The 19541-nt window shown below is 33.4% G+C and overlaps 1 protein-coding gene and 1 long non-coding RNA gene across 2 annotated transcripts; both read right to left on the bottom strand.

The window, feature by feature from the left end:
• Positions 1-8143: 8143 nt before the first annotated feature.
• Positions 8144-9088, bottom strand: LOC105788124 (uncharacterized). The gene is made up of 2 exons (XR_001131882.2): positions 8799-9088; positions 8144-8514 (listed from the first exon to the last, which is right to left on the bottom strand). It is a non-coding gene; the product is annotated as an uncharacterized LOC105788124 (long non-coding RNA).
• Positions 9089-15231: 6143 nt separating this feature from the next.
• Positions 15232-18862, bottom strand: LOC105788125 (TORTIFOLIA1-like protein 3). The gene is made up of 5 exons (XM_012614859.2): positions 17977-18862; positions 17754-17862; positions 16946-17481; positions 16028-16403; positions 15232-15663 (listed from the first exon to the last, which is right to left on the bottom strand). Exons 1-4 carry the CDS (start codon positions 18757-18759, stop codon positions 16044-16046), a joined length of 1788 nt encoding a protein of 595 aa, XP_012470313.1. The 5' UTR covers positions 18760-18862; the 3' UTR covers positions 15232-15663; positions 16028-16043.
• Positions 18863-19541: the final 679 nt, after the last annotated feature.

Raw genomic sequence — 19541 nt, 5'->3', positions numbered from 1 at the left:
GGTTGACCCACCCGAAGGGGTTAAACCCATAGGGTGCAAGTGGGTTTTCAAAAAGAAAACCGACATGGATGGGAATGTACAAACATATAAGGGGAGATTAGTCGCTAAAGGTTTTCGCCAAGTTTATGGTGTAGACTATGATGAAACCTTTTCTCCTGTAGCTATGTTTAAATCCATCAGGATCTTGCTCACTATAGTTGCATTTCATGACTATGAAATCTAGCAGATGGACGTCAAAATAGCTTTCCTTAATGGGAAACTTGAAGAGGATGTGTACATGACACAACCTAAAGGTTTGGTCAATCCAAAGGATGCTAGAAAGGTATGTAAGCTACAAAGATCCATTTATGGATTAAAGCAAGCTTCTCGAAGCTGGAATCTTTGTTTTAATGATGCAATCAAAGAGTTTGGTTTAATCAAAAATGAAGATGAGCCATGTGTTTATAAGAAAGTTAGTGGGAGCACTATAACATTCTTGGTACTGTATGTGGATGACATACTTATCATAGGAAATGACATACCTACCTTGCAGTCTATTAAGACTTGGTTAGGAAGTTGTTTTTCTATGAAGGACTTGGGCGAAGCCACTTACATCTTAGGAGTGAAGATCTATAGAGATAGATCAAGATGACTACTAGGTCTAAGCCAAAGTACATACATAGATAAAGTATTGGAAATGTTCAGTATGGAAGAATTTAAGAGAGGATTCCTACCTATGAGACATGGTATTTCACTCTCGAAGGAAATGTGTCCTTCAACTCCACAAGAGAGAGAACGCATGAGTAAAATTCCATATGCTTCCGCTATTGGATCTATCATGTATGCCATGTTATGTACCCGTCCAAATGTCTCATATGCCTTAAGTATGATGAGCAGGTACCAAGTAGATCCCGGTGAAGGTCACTGGACTACAGTCAAGAATATCTTTAAGTACTTAAGAAGAACTAAGGATACGTTCCTAATATATGGAGGTGAGGATGAGTTAAGTGTAAAAGTTTAAACTGATGCCAACTTTCAAACCGACAAGGACGATTCTCGATCACAATCAGGTTTTGTGTTTTGCCTTAATGGTGGTGTTGTGAGCTGGAAGAGTTCAAAGCAAAGTACAGTAGCTGGTTCTACAACAGAGGCCGAGTATATTGTAGCCAGTGAGGCAGCAAAAGAAGCGGTTTGGATAAAGAAGTTCATTACTGAACTAGGGGTTGTGCCTAGCATATCAGATGCTATAGAACTTCGATGTGATAACAATAGAGCCATTACACAAGCTAAAGAACCTAGATCTCACCAGCGATCCAAACATATACTTAGGCACTACCATCTTATTCGAGAGATTATCGATCGAGGGGATGTAGAGATATGCAGAGTACCTACAGATGATAACATTGTTGATCCCCTAACCAAGCCTCTGACACAGCAGAAGCATGATCATCACACTAAGCTGCTTGGTATTGGATATATAAGTGACTGGTCTTAGTGCTAGTGGGAGATTGTTAGAGTATGCCCAAAGATCAATCATGAGATGGTTGTAATAACATACTTGATTTATCATGTTTATTAATATAAGGCGTTACCATTATTATTTTAGTTTCTTTTTTGTGTGTATAAATAAATTGTTTTATAATAATGTCCTGAGAATAATATGATTATTCTTAAAAGGTCCTTAGTCAAGTATTATTGTTGGCTAGGACAACAATAATGCATTAAGACTAACATGTAGTTGATTGATGATAAAAAGTTGTCATTGATATGGAATGTCAAAATCGATGCATGAATATGTGTGTTAGAGAATATCATATTGGACTGACCCGTTATGAGTATGTTTCTTGGATTATTATGTAATTGTCACAACATTACTCGTAGTAATTAATATGTATATGATCCTCAGACTTGAGATCATCATAATCCCAACATCGTGAGTTGTATATTTTGATACAGTCAAATGTACACCGTAACTGGCTGTTCTATAATGGCTGATGTTGGATATACCACGATCTGTGTAGAAAGATATGGTTGATCGATATACGATAAGTCCCTCCTATATAATGGGAGTAATATCTTAGGCCACTTGATTGAGTGAGACTAGAAATGCATGGCCATGCTCAAATAAGTTGATATGAAATGTCATACTTATTTGTATATCATAGTCTACTTAAGATATCAAGGAACATGGAATGGACTATGCAAGTGTGACTATTCTATGACTTGTGTCCAATCCAGAGATAAAAGACTTAAGGATTATTGCATGAAAGGTTAATCATAAAAATGTTATGTCGAATCATGATTTCTTGTGACTTAGGTAGCAATGATGCATTGCTAGGTGCCACTCATTGTTTGGAACATAGGAATCGTTCTAGTATTACTGCTAACGTTACAAGAACCTACAAGGTCACACCCTATAGTTGAAATGAACGGAATAAAGCATAGTTGGTATTGTGTTTGGTTGTCGCTTGAATTAAATTAATTATAGAATTAATTTAATTGGGTAATCAAATATCGAATACATTATATGTACAAGGTTGTTGTACGCATAATGAGAACATGAATTTGGTTCGTATATAAATTCAAATAAATATATAGTTTACTGAAATCATTATTATAATTAATGTAATTATAATTTTGAGTTTAAAACATTGTTATATTTATTTAATTTCTAAATACTCTAAAAAACTAGATATAAAATCTCGTTTTTTCTTTGCTTGGTGGGTCTAGTAGCCGTCAAAGCAAAGTCTTTTCCAAAACAGTTTTGGGGATTCCTTTCGTTCATTGTCAACTGGGTGGATTACGTAGAGGCCGGAGTCACTATAGATTGCGGCTTGGTTCTATAGTAGATCAGATTACTCGTTGCCGAGGCGTCGCTGTCTACTTAGAATAAACATTCGGTAATTTCAAAACCTATATTTCACCCCGATTCGTTCCTCACACATGGATCCATGGTTAGGATCGCCAGATGTTTTATTTTTCCGCTGCGCCGTAGGGTGCCAGCGTTCCAACAGGCATGCCTAAGCCTATTTGTGTAGATCAAGAGGATCTTGATCGAGGCAAGTCATAATGGGGACAAGTAAGAGTGGTGGCCCCTTACGATCAAAATGTATAAGAGAGAAATACAGTGCAAATTAGGCGACGATGGAGCCATAAGCCGAGGCAAATGTTTAGAGAGGTGGAACTACTCGACAGAGAGGGTATTTGGGATTCAATCGAGGCACCGAGATCGTTTCGAGATGAGTCAAACTAGTGCCATCTCGAGGACGGAACGAGGGTGTGGTGAGAGTGGGTGGGGGAGAATGTCAGGGGAAGTGGATCAAAGCCTATGATCATTGCATACAGAGCATCCCATAGAGGTCAACTTATTAAATTTGGCTCATTTTACCTGCATTAATTGGCTCGATTCGTGGAACCCATGGAAAAGCTCATCTACTAGAAGTCTTGGTGGCCTAGAGAAGCACTCTAGTAAAACTATAGTTACCAGGGTAATTAATTTAAATCCTAAAGGATAAAGATGTATAGAGTTTAAATCCCTTAAGACTCAAATCTTGTAGATAGGCACAAATCTCGACCGTCAATGTAACTCAATCTATACCTTTAGTTTTGGGGGAGCTCAAATATAAATAGAGGCTTTCCCCTTCATTTGTGTTCACTTAGTGGTAATCCTTCATAGTAAGTAATCCTTCATAGTAATTGAATACTATTAAAAGCATTTACTCAAACACTTTGTGTGAGCTATTTTTTTATGGCTTTTTTTTTCATAGCTTCTTTTTTCTTTAGAGTTTGCTTCCACTTTGCTTCGGTGCCTTAGAGAATTTCTACAAGAATTCTCATTTTTTGAGAGTAGGCTGAATTAGGCAGGATTTGAACCCAAGAAATCCCCTAAGGCTACGCGATTTGCTATACTAAAGATCTAACCCTTTGACATAAGAATGCCCTTACTGAGAAAAAGGAAGCAACTTATCAAAAATCATGCATGCTAAGATCGCCCAAGGTTACAACCCCGAAAAAGCTTATCAAGTAGTTCGCCTTGTATTGCAGTGCCCAAGTGAATCTGAAAATCGACTTCCAATATCTGAGATATTATCAACACTCGACAAGCTTTGTTCTCCCTCATCTTCCTTTACGAGCCATAGTGAATAGACTTGAAACATTAAACATATGTTGTTATAGAGAAAAAAATAAAAAAAATCATCTTTTTTCTCTATCAAATGAAGCCTCTTGCAAGTAACAACTGACGTTGTGTATAAAGCTAATAATGCAATCAATGCTAATGCTAAAGCATGACCGTCTAGCTTTGTTAAGGTGGTGGTTTCCTATTCTTTTTTTTTTCCAAAATACACTCTTTGAAAAAGATTTGTTGAAACCTGGGTGACCAAAAGAGTCACTAGTTTGTGTTGGAATATTATTCGTGATTATTTCTTATTGTATTATGGCATGTGGTTAGGCATTGTTGTTTAATGCAAGGTGACAAAGGGGCCTTAGATCCTTTTGTGTGTGAGACACATTTGATCTAGTCCACATCTAGTTGCCTAGGTTCCCTTTTTTCTAAGGTAGTAGCTTAAATAATAAATTTCCTTGAAGTTTTCTTTAATTTTTGAGCCGGTTTTTATATGAAATAATACGCATTCAAGGGTGGATGGCTGGTTGAACTAGGAAGAGCTATAGGTGTGGGATTAAATAGTTATATCCATTATTGACATTATTGTTTAGTGTTGTTTTGGTTTCATTATCATTAATATAGTATATGTAGAATATTGATCAAGATCTAGCTGTTTTAAATTAACTTTAGTAAAAAAGATTAAAACTGCGAGTCTTGCGCACTTGATTTCAAGTAAGTTCGGATAATGTATATCCAAAGAAGATATACATCTGCTTTGATTTCATTACAAATAGGTAAATAAAATATTTAAATATGAAAAAAAAATTCAGATATTCATGAACATCCAAATTTGTACGGTTAATTTTCACTTTAGAAAACTTAATGATGATTAAATATTAAATATGTTAGTCAAGTCTTCATGGTAGTTGATTAGTACATTTTTATAGTGTTCTAATAATGTAGGAATCTTAATTGGTTTCCATTTTTTGTTTGGAAGGCACAATCATAGCTTATTTGTTAACTAATTATCATCATTTTTGTAACACTCCTCACCTGGTCCAGTTGTCGGACTCGAGCAATAAGATGTTACAATAATTTACAGATCAAATACACACAATTCATAATTCTCGAAATTTAATTAAACATTGAATAACTACTAATGTTCACATAAATCATGCTTAACAAACCAAATTATGTTTAAATTGAGCTTATGAAAGCTATAGAATCGATCCGGCCGCAAACAAGGATCATTTTGGAACTTTTACAAAAAGAAGGGAAATTGTGCAAACAAGGTTCATATAGCCGTATGCCCAGTCCATGTGACAAACTGTAACTGTGTGAAACTGGAGTCACACGGCCGTATATTCAGACCTTGTAACTTACTGCAGTCGTGTGGGTCAAAGATGCAATTATTCAATAATAGTCACCCGACTGTGTAACAAACTGAGGTCGTACGAAACTAAACGAGCATACCAATAACTAGTCACATGGGTGTGTGGCCAACCCGTGTAACAATCAGAGACCATGTGCAATTTATACATGCTATATTTTAATGGCACACAGTCGTGTCACTGATCCGTGTGTGACACGGTCGTGTGGCCAGATCATTAGACACAAAATGTGTCATTAAGAACCTAATTCATACCTAACCATGTTCCAAATGTAACTTATGTTCAAATGCATTTTAATTCCCATTCCAAACCTACTTAAACTCAATAGAAACATACCAATTTGGCTCATTTTAGCTCAACCATACAAAATACCAATATGCCTGAAATGGCACCACAAAATAACCAACTAGACATAATTCAACTTAACCATTCAAGCATCTTAATATGACTCACAATTCATTCCCACAATTTATACACCAAACTTGCTAAAACATACAAATTCAACTCAAATGTCCTACCGTTCCATCACCCAATTTATGTAGCCAAAACCTATTCACGACATATCACTCAAACACTATTTAACTATTGAACATACATACATTAATCACTTATAAAAAACACCATATATTATACATTCCAATTCACATATATCATTCATCTACTTCATTACCAAGATTAACATGACAAATTGACATTCATTAAACTCGTCTCATTATCAACCAACTACTACATATACATATATCATACCAAAATACCAAAACTACCAAAACATCATCTACAACTATAACATTGTATGATCATAAGACTCTCCTAGGTACACGTCATTTACAAACAACCACATTACCCACTTTTTTAGTCCGAGACCGCTGTTGGATGTTGACGTTGACAAGCGAACAAAATTAAAACCTAATCTGCGCTCGGAAAATAAAATCGTACACTAAGAATGCACCGAGTGGTGTTTCCATAATCCGAACAATAAAATTTATAAAACATAAACCATTAAAATGCATAATTCATAGATCATAAGGATTATATACAATTCAAATTTCGCGTTATGTTATTTTATCGTTTTTATTTACTACTATAGCATTTTAATCCCATTTATACCACAATTGATATCTTTACGATATATATAATCACATCTTTATTTCAAATTTCGAGCTTTCGAATCATTGAGCATTGTCAATCATCATACCAATTCATTTCACTATTCATTTTATCATTTTACGTTTTTAACTCCCTATTAACTTGACTCGAACTCGGACGAATACACGGATCCAACCAACATACCAACTTAGCACGTAGTGCCTCATCAGATAAATTTGAAGTAATAAGTTACAGCCTGCACTCATCAGTATAACCAAAGTGATTTGGCACCCAGTGCCTCATCAACACATAGCCGAAGTAACCCTGAACTCTTCCTATCCTATGACATGCCAATTATACCCGACCCTGCCTGAACAATTAATAGGGTAACCATTTCACAATTACATTGATGAGTCAATATCTCAATTCAATAACATTTGTTCATTAGTCAATCATTAATACACACACACACACACATCATCATCATCATAATTCATCTCAAATCACATTCAATTGTGCATTTACGTTATTATACAAACATCTCAAATTTATTCAATCTAGTCCTTACCATAAACAACAATTCAATTTCAATCGACTCAACTTAATTAATTAATTTTAACTCACTTTATGATCTTACCAAATAATACACTTTATAATTCAACAATTAAAATGATTTTGGATTATAGAAACACAAACTGTAAACTTGGAGCTATTCATCAATAACTTTGTCTTTTCTTTTCTTTTTTTTTTTTGAGGAATCCAGGTCGACGTTAGCTACAGATTAACATAAACACGTCTATTCATCAATATACAAACAAATGTACAGTCAATTGAAAATTTTCAGTAACTTTTACAATTATTCAATTTAGTCCCTAAAACTGGGAGTAACATAACTTTCAACTTAGAACTCATATTTCTAATATGTTTTCACTATAGTCCATTTAGTACCTCTAATTTCTCAATTCTTCCATAAATTTCAAAATTTATGCATTTTAGTCCCTATAGTGTAAAATTATAAATTAACTTCACAATTTAGTCCTTTCACTCCTAAGCTTAAAATCTATCAAATTAGTACCTAAAAATTCCAAGATTCATCAATGCCAACTCCCTAAATCTTTAACAGTTCCGAAAAATAATACACGATCAGCTAGCTTAAGCTCCCGAGATTCCAAAAATATAAAAATTACGTAAAAAAAAAAAGACTAAATTGACTAACCAATTGAAGCTTTAAAATTTTGGACCCTAAGGTTGATTCTTCTTCCTTCTCAAATTGGTGGTTTCGGTTCGCATGGATGAAGAGATGAATATTTTGTTTCCATCCACCAACTTTTGTTTTATTAATACTATTATTTTTACATTTCATACTTATTTATTAAATTACCCTTTCACCCTTTCTAAATTTCATATCATTAGTCTTCATCGGACTATCATTATCTTGCTCATGTTCTATTTTCCAAATAAATCCTTGTCTTTTGTTTCTAGTTATAAATTCCATAACAATTGAAATTTCACTACTATTACAATTTAGTCCTTGTACCTTATTTATTTACTAATTCGACAACATTTCCTATCCAAAATCTAATTCACTTCTAAAATAACTCCATAAATATTTAATAAAAATATTTACAAACTCTGTTTACAGAGATGGAGTATCGAAATTAGATTTTTGACACCACTAACTTTCGGTTCGTTACAATTTTTGTTCATGCTGTAAAGCCCAATTTTCTTTGCCCGGGCCCAAGTACTAAACAAAATAAACATTACAAGCCCAGCAGACTTAAACTCACTACCCCAGGGCCCGATAAGCCCAAAAACCTTAAAATTTTCGGGAAACCCTAGCCTCCAGAGTATCCTAGGGCGCCGCAGCCCTTTGCCCTCCATGTGCTGCCGTACACCTAATCTGTCGCCAGCCTTGCACCAAAATGGCAAAAAGCCGTGAACTTCGCCATGTACCTGCAGATAGAGAAAGACGAAAACAACAACAACAAGCAGAAGCAGACAATAAAGAAAAAAGAAATGAAAAAAAACAAAAAAAAGAATTTTGTATTTCGGCTTTATAAGCCCAAGAATCAAACGATGTAAGGGGGATTTTTGGGGTACCGAAAGATTCAAAAATAAAAACAAAAAAACTTTGTGGTGATTCCGATTTTTTTTTTCTGTGATTGTGTTGTTTTTTATTTTTATTTTTTTCGTTTTGTTTCTAAATACAAAAAATAAAAAGGGAAAAGGAAAAGCACCTAGGTTCGCCCGTGGGTCTCGTCGCCGGAATCCTCTTCCTCGTCGCTGAGGTTGGGCCGCGTGAGGGCGTGAGGTTTTCTTTTCTTTCGGCCGTTGAGGCCTAGGAGGCTTGACCTTCTAATTTTTTTAAAACCGTTAAAAAGGGGGTAGATTTCGCGTGGCTCCGACCGCCGCTCACGGCGGAGTCACGGCGGCGCTATGATGGCAACATGCCGGAGTCGGGCGCACTAAGGTCTGAAACCCAGAGGAAAAATCGAAGGAAGAAATCTAAAAAAGGGGAGGGCGGCTGAAAAATGATTTTTAGGTTAAAATTTTGGTCATTTATATAAGTGCTCATACGACGTCGTTTTGGGCCTAAGGTTCAGGCGCCAAAACGGCGTCGTTTCAATGTTGACCCATGACCCGACCCGACGGCACCGAAGACCCGCGTGTTTTATAACGTGTGAGAAATTTACGCATTTGATCCCTTTTTTTTTATACTGTTCTTCAAATAAGCTTTTATTTATTTTGAATTTCAGCATACATTTCTGTTTTGTTTCATTTAGGTCCTAAACAATACGCAGCGTTTCGGGGCGAGGAAATACTTCCAATATGCCCCCATATAATCCGCATATTGCACTTTAAACCCGTCATTTTGTTTATAATTCTATTCTTGTCTTGTTAATTCAGATTTGATTGCGATTTAGTCTTTTTTTTAAAAACATTTTTTTAATTAACTAATTTATTAACTATTTTAATACTATTACTTTAGTGGTATATTCAGTCATATTTTCTCATCTTACTATATATTATCACTTTGGGTTTTATTCATATTATTATTATAATTTTATATTTTATAATATACTTACTTATTTTTATATACTTTATAATTTATATATGTATATATACATACTTACATTTTATAATATATATATACATATACATGTACATATTTTATAATTTATTTATATATATGTATATATGCATGCTTATATATTTTATATAATTTATGATTTACACACACCCATATATCTACATACATATGTAACTTCCATAAATATACATATACCTATATATATTCTTTATATTTTAAAACATACCCCTTTTTTATATATATAGTTTTTATATTTTATAATTCGCATATACATGCATATTTTTCGTATATTTTACAATTCGTATACATATATATATTAGAGGTGCTCATGGCCGGGCGGCCCGGCCCGGCCCGACTGCCCGCCCGAAATATGGGAGGGTTCGGGTAAAAATATAGGTCTGAAATATAGGCTTGGGCAAAAAAATGAGGCCCGTTTAGAAAACGGGTCGGGCCTCGGGCACCACTTATTTGGCCTGGGCCCTGCCCGATATAATAAATATATTTTTTAATTTTTTTTAATTTTAAAATATTTTTAAAATACTTTTTTTTATTTTTTTATTTTAAAATATTTTTAAAATACTTTTTTTATTTTTTAATTTTAAAATATTTTTAAAATACTTTTTAAAATTTTTAATTTTAAAATATTTTAAAATACTTTTTTAATTTTAAAATAAATTTTTGGTATTTATTAAAAATGGGCGGGCCGGCCGGCCCGGCTTATGATTTTTTCCCGGGCCGGGCCTGGGCAAAATTTCAGGCCCATATTTCGGGCCGGGCCAACCCGAGCCCTGGGACCGGCCCGGCCCGACCCATGAGCACCTCTAATATATATCCACATATATTTTTCTTTATACTTTATAATTTTAATATACACATATATACATACTCATATATCTTTTTATATTTTTATATTTTTATTCATTTTCTTTATTCATTTATTTATTTACATTTTCATTATTATTTTGAGAGAATGTTTTAATTTTATTTACTTGTTATTTTATATGTAATCGATTTGTCCTTTTATTTATTTTATTTTTGTTGTTATTGCTCGTATTACTTTTACACCATCGTATCCAATATTGTTGTGTACGCATATTAACATCGAGTTTCATTTCTACCATTTCGAGTTAAATTAATTCGATGCATGAATCATGATTTTAAAATAAGCAAAATCTCGTGTTTAGATTTGAGAAGGTCGATCCTTAACTTACTGGGTTTCGATTTTTTCAATAAATCTAAATACACGAATCTTTTTAAACTCAAGTTTTAAACGATCTCGGGAATCAAGAAGAGATCATGTCCTAACTTACTGGACATGATCCCTTTTTTTTTCTCAAGTTTTAAACGATCTCAAGAATTAAGAAAAGATTGTGTCTTAACTTACTGGGCATGATCCCTTTTTCAAATCCGAGATAGCTAAAAATCTTCTAAATAAGTAAATTTTGGCATTCATTTGTGCATCGGGAATTCAAGACATTGTGTCCTAACTTACTGGATATAAGTTTCTTTCTCGATTAACGTAAAATATGCCATTTTCTCGAAAATTTTCAACATTTCAATAAAGGATCGTATTTTCAAATCCCTTTAAAGTTTTCAATCTTCGACACTAAGACATTAACTAATCAACTAGGTACCAATTTTGGGCGTTATGAGGGTGCTAATCCTTTCTCGAACGTAACCGACTCCCGAACCCGTTTTTCTGAATTTCGTAGACCAAAATCGTTGTTTTAATAAAATTAAATCGTTTATTAAAAACAACCACTTTTCAAGGTGAGCCCGATCACACCTTATCAAAAAGGATTGGTGGCGACTCCCACTTTCATTTTTATTTTTAAAATCCAAGTCGACCCCGTTTTATCAAAAAAATGGTGTCAACACATGCTTTAACATAGGGTAATTAAAACAGAACTAAATGATAATGGTAATGATGGAATTGAAAGTTTTTATAATCCAGTGACCAAAATAAAATATACTTATAATTGAGTATCTTAAATTAAATCAAGTAAGTTTTAAGTTTTTTCATAGATAGCAAAATTTCTTTTGTTTTTTTTTAAGTAGGAATAGAACATTTTCCTACCAAATAAAAAGTATCAAAATAATTTTTATGTTTTTATTAGGAACTAAAAATATTAATTCTTTATGGGATAATTAAGATTGAAAACAAATCTTTGCTAACCTGAGAGAGTAAAAACAAGCATTAACCCATGATTTTTGTCTTTAGAGGAATATTTGTCTTTGATTTCAACCTTCTATATTAAATACAATTGTTTCTTGAAAATCACTTCTAATTTCACTTTAATGCTAACCCTTGTGAGCAGACCACCAAATCTTTCTTTCAAAGGAGTTGGTGAATTTTCAATAATTTGAATATCCAAACATGTCACGAAATCCAATCATATGAAACATTTAGAGGTAAAACTGTAACTGAGGTTGTAACACTTATATTAGAAGTTAAATTTTATTTTATATTTTTTATTAATAAATGAATAAATTAGTTCCTATATATTAGATCAAAAGTAAATTAGTCTGTTCTATTAAAAATCTATCTATTTGCACTGTTCAAAACTGGCGTGCCATGTATACACCATGTTGACATATAGGAACTAATTTTTAACAGTAAAAATAGATGAAATTTTTAACAGAAAGACTAATTTGCTTTTAATCTAAAGTACAAGGATTAGTTTACTTATTTTTGAGTAGATGGGATAGAATGTAATCTAACTCTTACTATAAAATTCTCCATGATACTTTTACCAACATTTATTCGATAAAGCTTTCAACTATGCAATCATATTTAAAATCATAGATAATCCAAACAAGTAAATGTTTATAAAACTTTCTTTTAAATTTCTTTTTCAGATCCAGTGATAATCTCCTTTAAAGTGTTCCCCATCAACCTCAAACATCAACAAATGGTTAAAATTAAGAAAAAGGGATGAAAATTGAATAAGGAAATAAGAGAAAGTTTTCCATGTATAATAAATGATTGATTGCAATGTGTTAGCAGATTCAAATTTCATAAGTATTGATACGATGTTGTCATGAAATCACCACATACATGGTAATAGATGGGATGAGATAGTTTTTTTTGGGGGTATTATTTATGAGATTTAATTGAGAATATTTTTCAAACTCAATCGAATATAAATCAAGCAAATAATTTGATGATTTGAATAGTTTGTATTTTAGCCGAAAATTTGCTATATATATATTTGTTAAATTCTACTATTAATTTTTATAAGTTGAGGAGATAAACATTATATTTTAATTTAATATTTTTAGTTCTTATGATTTTTTAATTTAACATTTTAATCTTGATTAAATGTAGTTATTAAATTCATTAAGTTTTGAATTTTAAAATTTTAATTATTATTAAATGTAGTTGTTAAATTAATTAAGTTTTGTTGTTTTAAAATATTATGTGTCAAACATATCATTATGTGTATACCATGCTAGTTTGTTATTTTCACATATTGTTTAAAAAAAACCAGTTAATGGATTTAATTATTGTTATTTGATTTAATATTAAAATTTCAAAATTCAAAAAGTATAACAACTAAAATGATCCAATTTAAAAATATAGACTAAATTTACAATTTTACGCACAGATCGAGGCTATTATATAGTAAAATTTAAACAAACAGATTGAATATTTGTGAATATTTAACTTAACCAATTTAAAAAGTATAAAAATTAAAATTGATGAAATCAAAATATAAGGATTAAATTTATAACAAAGGCAAAGTATATGGATTAAAAACAAAATCTTTCGCCAAAATTGGCGTCCTTGCATCCTTGGAATCACAATACAAACTACCCCACAATCACATTGATGTTATATTAAGTTGAGATTCCCGGGGTGAGAGGGCACTACAAGTTTTATTTATTTATTATTAGGTATGCAATAACTTAATTTTCATTTCGAGAAATAATACTTCCAGTACATGATGTTATACATGTTTAATAGTAGGTATATTAAAGTAGTTAATCCAATATGGGTGAACATATTGCTTTTAATTTTTAAGTTTCTTAATGGAACATATAATACCTGCAAATATACGTCAATTACACGTTAATACAAGTAATTAATATTCATAATTAGAATAATATTAGAATTGCATTGGAGATGAATTTTTGAAGAAAAAGCTTTCAAAATGTTTTTGTTGAATATAAAACAAAGTTGATTAAAGAAAATTTGGCACATTGCATTTGGCATGCATTTGAGGCATGTCATAATTGTCGGCAGAGGAGACATTGAGCCCCTTCACTGCATTTGCCCCTGTCGGCAAGATTTCAAGCCCCTGCACCGCCATTCATTACAATCCCCAAATTATTATTATTATGTTACAAATTGAGAGAGAGTTACCTAATTAAATTTGAATTTTGATCATGAAAGTATCACTAAATAGTCTTGTCCATTGTTCTCTTCTGTTGATGATCTTAAATTATTTTGTTGAAGATGATTGTTTAGTAAATGAAGCTATGATTGATAAAAGTTAAAATGAGGAAATTTTGAGAGACTAATTTTGAATCTCATTTTGTAAAAATTATGCGTAGTCTAGTTAATTAGTTAAGTTAAGTTTGATTTGTTTAATTAATTTGAATTAAATTATTCGATTCAATATTTGTAATCATTAATTCTGATTGAAATAAAATGATAACAAGTTAGATATTTACAATTCATGTAAAATCTAGCTTAAAATATACAATTCACCTTAAAATTTAAATTAATTTATTATTCACATTAAATTCAAGTAATGGTATCCAAATCCTAATTTATTAAACTATTTGTGAGATTGCTAAATTAATATATTTTAAATAAAATTTTTAAAGCTAAGCGAATTAGGATCATGAATACTTAAATCTAAATTTGTTATTCACAAAGTAAAGTAAATTCAAATGATTTGAATAGTTAGTCATAACATTAAAAAGAAATAACAGATGCTTGCTAAAACTTATATAGAGGTAAAATTGAAGTTTTATAAATATTTGTGAATTATTTTCGCCAAAATAAATATTTGTGAATTTATATATTTTATATTTGTCAAATATCTAATTATATTCAGCCTTAACTTTTTTTTTTTTTGCATTGGGATACCTACATATTATAAACATTTTGTTCTCTAACATAAATCCAAATTCAAGTGGTCTTGATAAATTACTTTACCCCTACAAACTTTTTATTCTCCAGACATGTTTAATAAACATGAAAACAATAAAATAAAAACGTTACAACACTTTTAAGCAAGATGAAAACATCACACATGATCAAGTTTTTGACACATATACACACGCAAAAAGACAATAAAAATAAAATAACAAGATACAATAATCATGCCTACCATCTCAAAGTTATTTCTGGTGTGGTTTATACAACGCAAATCTGCAAGCAAATTCATAATAATAGTATACCAATAAGGAGCTTTTTTATGTAATGTAGGACAAAGGGTTAGGTCAAATAAGCATTTTTCTTGTTTGCATTAACTTAATCAGACCCCTCCACCATTATTAAACAACTAACTTTCCCTGTATAAGGATGCTCATCATCTATGTCAACTTATCATGATTGCAATTTCAGATTATCTGTAAAGAAAAGAAAGAATTTACCATATGAAGAAAAATAGTGTTCCAAAAAACATTAGAGAAAAGCTATACACATTTTCACACTCTATTACAGGCTGGAGAAAATCAGGTAGTTTAGCCCATCTATCTCCACTCTTCATATGCCTCAACATCTTAACTAGGAAAAAAAAAAAGGGATAAAATGGGGGGCCTAAACTATAAATGAGTATATTAATAAATGATACCGTTTCTCGTGATCTCTCTGGAGGACGCGAGACGGTAAATTGTGTGAGGTAAATTTAAAACAAACTGCATAAGAACTCCGGCAAGCAATTTGCTATAGACTACTTCGTAATGGAGCATATATATATATATAAGTTGATCATCATATTTGTTGTCACAATTGACTGAAATTTGAGTTACTTCCAAGTCCCAATCATGCAGCAAGCCTACAAGGAGTCGGTTAGAATGCAACTCAGAAGCCTTGTTAAAAGAGAAAATCGAACCTTAACCATAAATGTCGAGAAAGAAAAAGAATATGTCAAATGCCTTACTACTGATAAAAAAAAAAACATTGACGGGCTATGATGCCTGATGCATGAAAAATGTAAGCTCATGAGAATACAAGGTTGATTACTGGGTAGCTAAATAAATTAGAGAAGGTGCTCCTGTAACTGAAACTGAAAGCATGAATTTGAAGGAACATATCAAATAGTTGTTGTACTGAACAAAGAGGTAGAATCTATTGACATTTTATCAGGTCTAAATGAAAATGGGTTTAAAAGACAAAAGGTAAAATGCAATGTCCAATACCTGCAGCTACTGGTGGTCACCGAATTTCTGCCAATGGATTCGTAATAAATCCACCACCTCCTTGAAGTCGTAACCTATGGTTCTCAAATGTTTCATTGCAATTTCTATAAGCTCTATAATGCGTGGCAGCAGCAGATGGGGTGCAACTGGATGTAGAAAACCTAGAGGTACCATTTGTGTTCATCCCTTTTTTCCTCCAGAACTTGGATCTCAGAAAACCTGCAGCAGGTAGTAGGCAACAAGTGGTCCGGCTGGAAGTAGACATCCTTCCAGTTGATACAGCCAAGTCATACGAGATCTCATCCAAAGCCAATTCTAGACCATGCACACGTGTCTCCAGTGAATTCATCCCATTCTGTGAGCTACATATGAATCTCTAGACAAAAGAAGGAAGAAATAAGAAAACAGGAGATATAAAGCCTTGGTGTGATAATTAGTACAATTGAAGTAGCAGTAGAAATTGATGGAGCATTTATACCTCCTTAAGGCTTCAAACATAAATAAAATGATTATGGTTATTCATTCCCTATTTGTAAGAATACATACAACAGAGGCTTGACCAGTAGTTGGAATAAAATTATTAGTCACACGAAGTAATTCTACCGGCCATTGCAATCAATTACATATATTTGCAAGCTTTTAATCACTCAATGACATGGAACCAATGGTTGGAGCTAGAAGTCTAGAGAATGGTGGATTTCAGCATAACCGATGAAGTAAGTACCCAGGAACTTACTAGATTGGTCAAAATCCAGAAATTTATTTCATTTGCCCTGTGAGTTAACAGTTACTTCAATAACGCAATGCCTAAGCACCTTATGTTACTGAGAAAAGCATCTTCAGAAATACATCACTAGAACACTCAAATTACAAGATAATAATTTGAGAAAATTTATTTTTCAAGCATTGGAAACAAACCTGCAGAAGATCTAGTAGGCTAGATTGCTGCTTTTCTATCTGAACCAGTTGGGTGCGGATCAAAGATAAATCCTCGCAGTCCTTGTGGTTTGAGCTGAGATTTTCAGAGGCATTACTAACCACAACAGTGGATTCTGGGATTTCCTCTTGACAAGGAGCAACACGAGAGCCAGACTTTGAACCACTGATTTTGTGCGTCTTGTCATCGGAATTCTTATTACTGAAAAGGGACCGCCTTATTTCAGACTTTGCAGATCTCGCATTCTCATTATTCCTCCTCTCCTTAAAACCATTCTCACGAGCCCCTGGCACAGTAGCAGCAAGAGGAGAAGCAATATCAACCCTCCAGTCTTGGGGCTTCTTACCATTCGTTTCTTGAGTGGTTGCCTTTAAAGGACTTCTCTTCCTCCCTGGGGTTGCAAAGGAACTATCAGGTGGAGTTGACCTTTTTGTTGAAGTAGGCTTCTTAACAGCGATATCCGCATTAGATGAAATTTTGGCACCAGGCGGACGGCGGCATCCATCACTTGCATTCTCTGTTATTAAAACAGAACCAAATACAGTAAGTAAAAATGTGTACATATCAGATTCATGTTGCCAGAAGTGTTAAAAGTATTCCATAATACGGATCATATCAATCTCGGCAAAGACTTAAAAATAAGCAATTACCAAATAACCAGCTCACAACAAAGATGTATTGATCCTATGCAACATTTCTAATTTGGATAAAAGAAAATCTACCGGATAAACTAGTACAGATTAGCCAAGAAATCTAACTCCCATCAAGCAGAAGCAGATCATCATATACCTCTCGAAGAAGCCTGTGATCGAGGCGGTGGAGACGCCTCTTCTGAAACATCCGGAACCTGCTTCCACGCCTCCAACATCTGACTCATAACCTCCCTGGCGGCCTTTACCTATAAGATCCACATCCAAATTTGGCAAGAAAAAAAAGAAGCAATTAAAAATAATAATAATAACCAAAATACAAATGATCTCACCAGAATTTAAATAAAAATTAAGTTAAAAACCTTATCGAATCTTCTAGCCTCGAAGACTTTCATGCAACCAGCTTTGAGCGCAGCCAATGAATCTGTCTCAACCACCGCTAACCTCCCAAGCGCCTCTGCTGCTCCCTTTCTCGCTGCCCAATCATGACTACTCAAGAACCCAATCAAGCACCCTACCAATGCTTTCATCATCTCATCACCCAAATTTGACGCCCCACCCGATCCGATCACACTCCCGATAACCACCAAAACTGCCGCCTTAGCCTTATAACCTTCAACTTTCACGAGTTTCTCCAGCTTCGTTAACATCTTCCCCAGCCTAACTGGATCTGGATCCGGTGATCCATCGATCGCCGCCGCCAAACACAATGCCGCCCCGATCTGCGCGTTCGGTTCTTGCTCTGTGAAAAGAGCATCGCTCAATGGCTTCAAAAACGAAGATGAGAAGTTGCACTTGGTGAGGTTAACAGAGAGAGCTGAGACAGCGTCGACGCAGGCGGAGCGGACAACGGAATTGGGGTCCCGCAGGCGACGGAGGAGGCTAGAGAGGATTTTAGGGAGGAAATGAGGGAGAGAATTCGGATAAGTAACAGCCAAAACAGAAATGAGCTTCACGCATTGCTTTCGCACTCCGCTTTTATCGGAGGAATCGACCGCAAGAATACAGGAAATGAAAGTCGGGAGTGATGTGGCATCAAGGTTTCTAGCAATGGAGTCGAGCTCAGCAGCTGCGAGAGAGAAGGTGTCTCGATCGCCGAGCTTGTTTAGGAGGGTGTTAACTTTTAGTTTAAAAGGTTGCGCCATTACTTCCTTTTACTAATTTTATGGCAACGGCGGAGCAGCCGGCGGTATCATTGGGCGGCTCCCCAGTGGTGGGAAATCTCCAAGATCCATTCAGGCCTTTATAATTTAAGGTGAAGAAGGAGAGTCGTTAAAAGAAAGCAATAGAAGGGTCAAATTCTGACAAAAAGTCCTTGTACTATGTATTTTTGGTATATTTAGTCCTATACTATAATTTGTTCGAAATGTTATTTTAAATCCTATGACCAAAATTTTCCATTAATTGTATCAAATAATTTCACATGATCATTTATATATACATTGACATTTCTTAATATAACTGGACCAACTTTTTGCTCTTTATGAAAAAGAGATTATTTAACTATAAAATAAAATAAAAACAAAGTGTGTATGCCATACGTTAAAAAAAACAAAAGACACAAAAACAATTGATTTTATAATAGAGATTAGAAATAAGAGGAACTGAATCTTCTAGAAATACATAGTAGAGGGACCATTGATAAAAATTTACCTAATAAAAGAAGCAGGTGAAACGGTGGCGTTTTAAGCAGGTCATGGCAGCTTTCTGGTAGCTTTTATTATTATTATTATTATTTTTATATGAGTTAATTGCACCAGACATCCCCAAATGAATCCCTCATTTTAAATTGGTCCCAAAACTTCAACACATTCTAATTTTAGCCCAAGCTATCGATGTTGTGTCAATCAAGTCCTTTTGTATTAAATTTATTAATTTAAACGTTAAATGATACGTCAAATATTACGTAACTAAATTTAAAATGAAA

The sequence above is a fragment of the Gossypium raimondii genome, chromosome 2 (assembly GCF_025698545.1).
Source record: "Gossypium raimondii isolate GPD5lz chromosome 2, ASM2569854v1, whole genome shotgun sequence".
NCBI classification, from domain to species: domain Eukaryota; kingdom Viridiplantae; phylum Streptophyta; class Magnoliopsida; order Malvales; family Malvaceae; genus Gossypium; species Gossypium raimondii.
The sequence above is the reverse complement of the archived record's forward strand: the minus strand, read 5'-3'. Positions and strand labels throughout refer to the sequence as shown.

Coding starts and splice junctions, on each gene's coding strand:
- LOC105788125 (XM_012614859.2), bottom strand. CDS start 18,759: ATGGCGCAACCTTTTAAACTAAAAGTTAACACCCTCCTAAACAAGCTC. Junction 17,863..17,976: donor AGGCTAGAAGATTCGATAAG/GTTTTTAACTTA, acceptor TGGATCTTATAG/GTAAAGGCCGCCAGGGAGGT. Junction 16,404..16,945: donor GCCTACTAGATCTTCTGCAG/GTTTGTTTCCAA, acceptor TCTTTTGTCTAG/AGATTCATATGTAGCTCACA.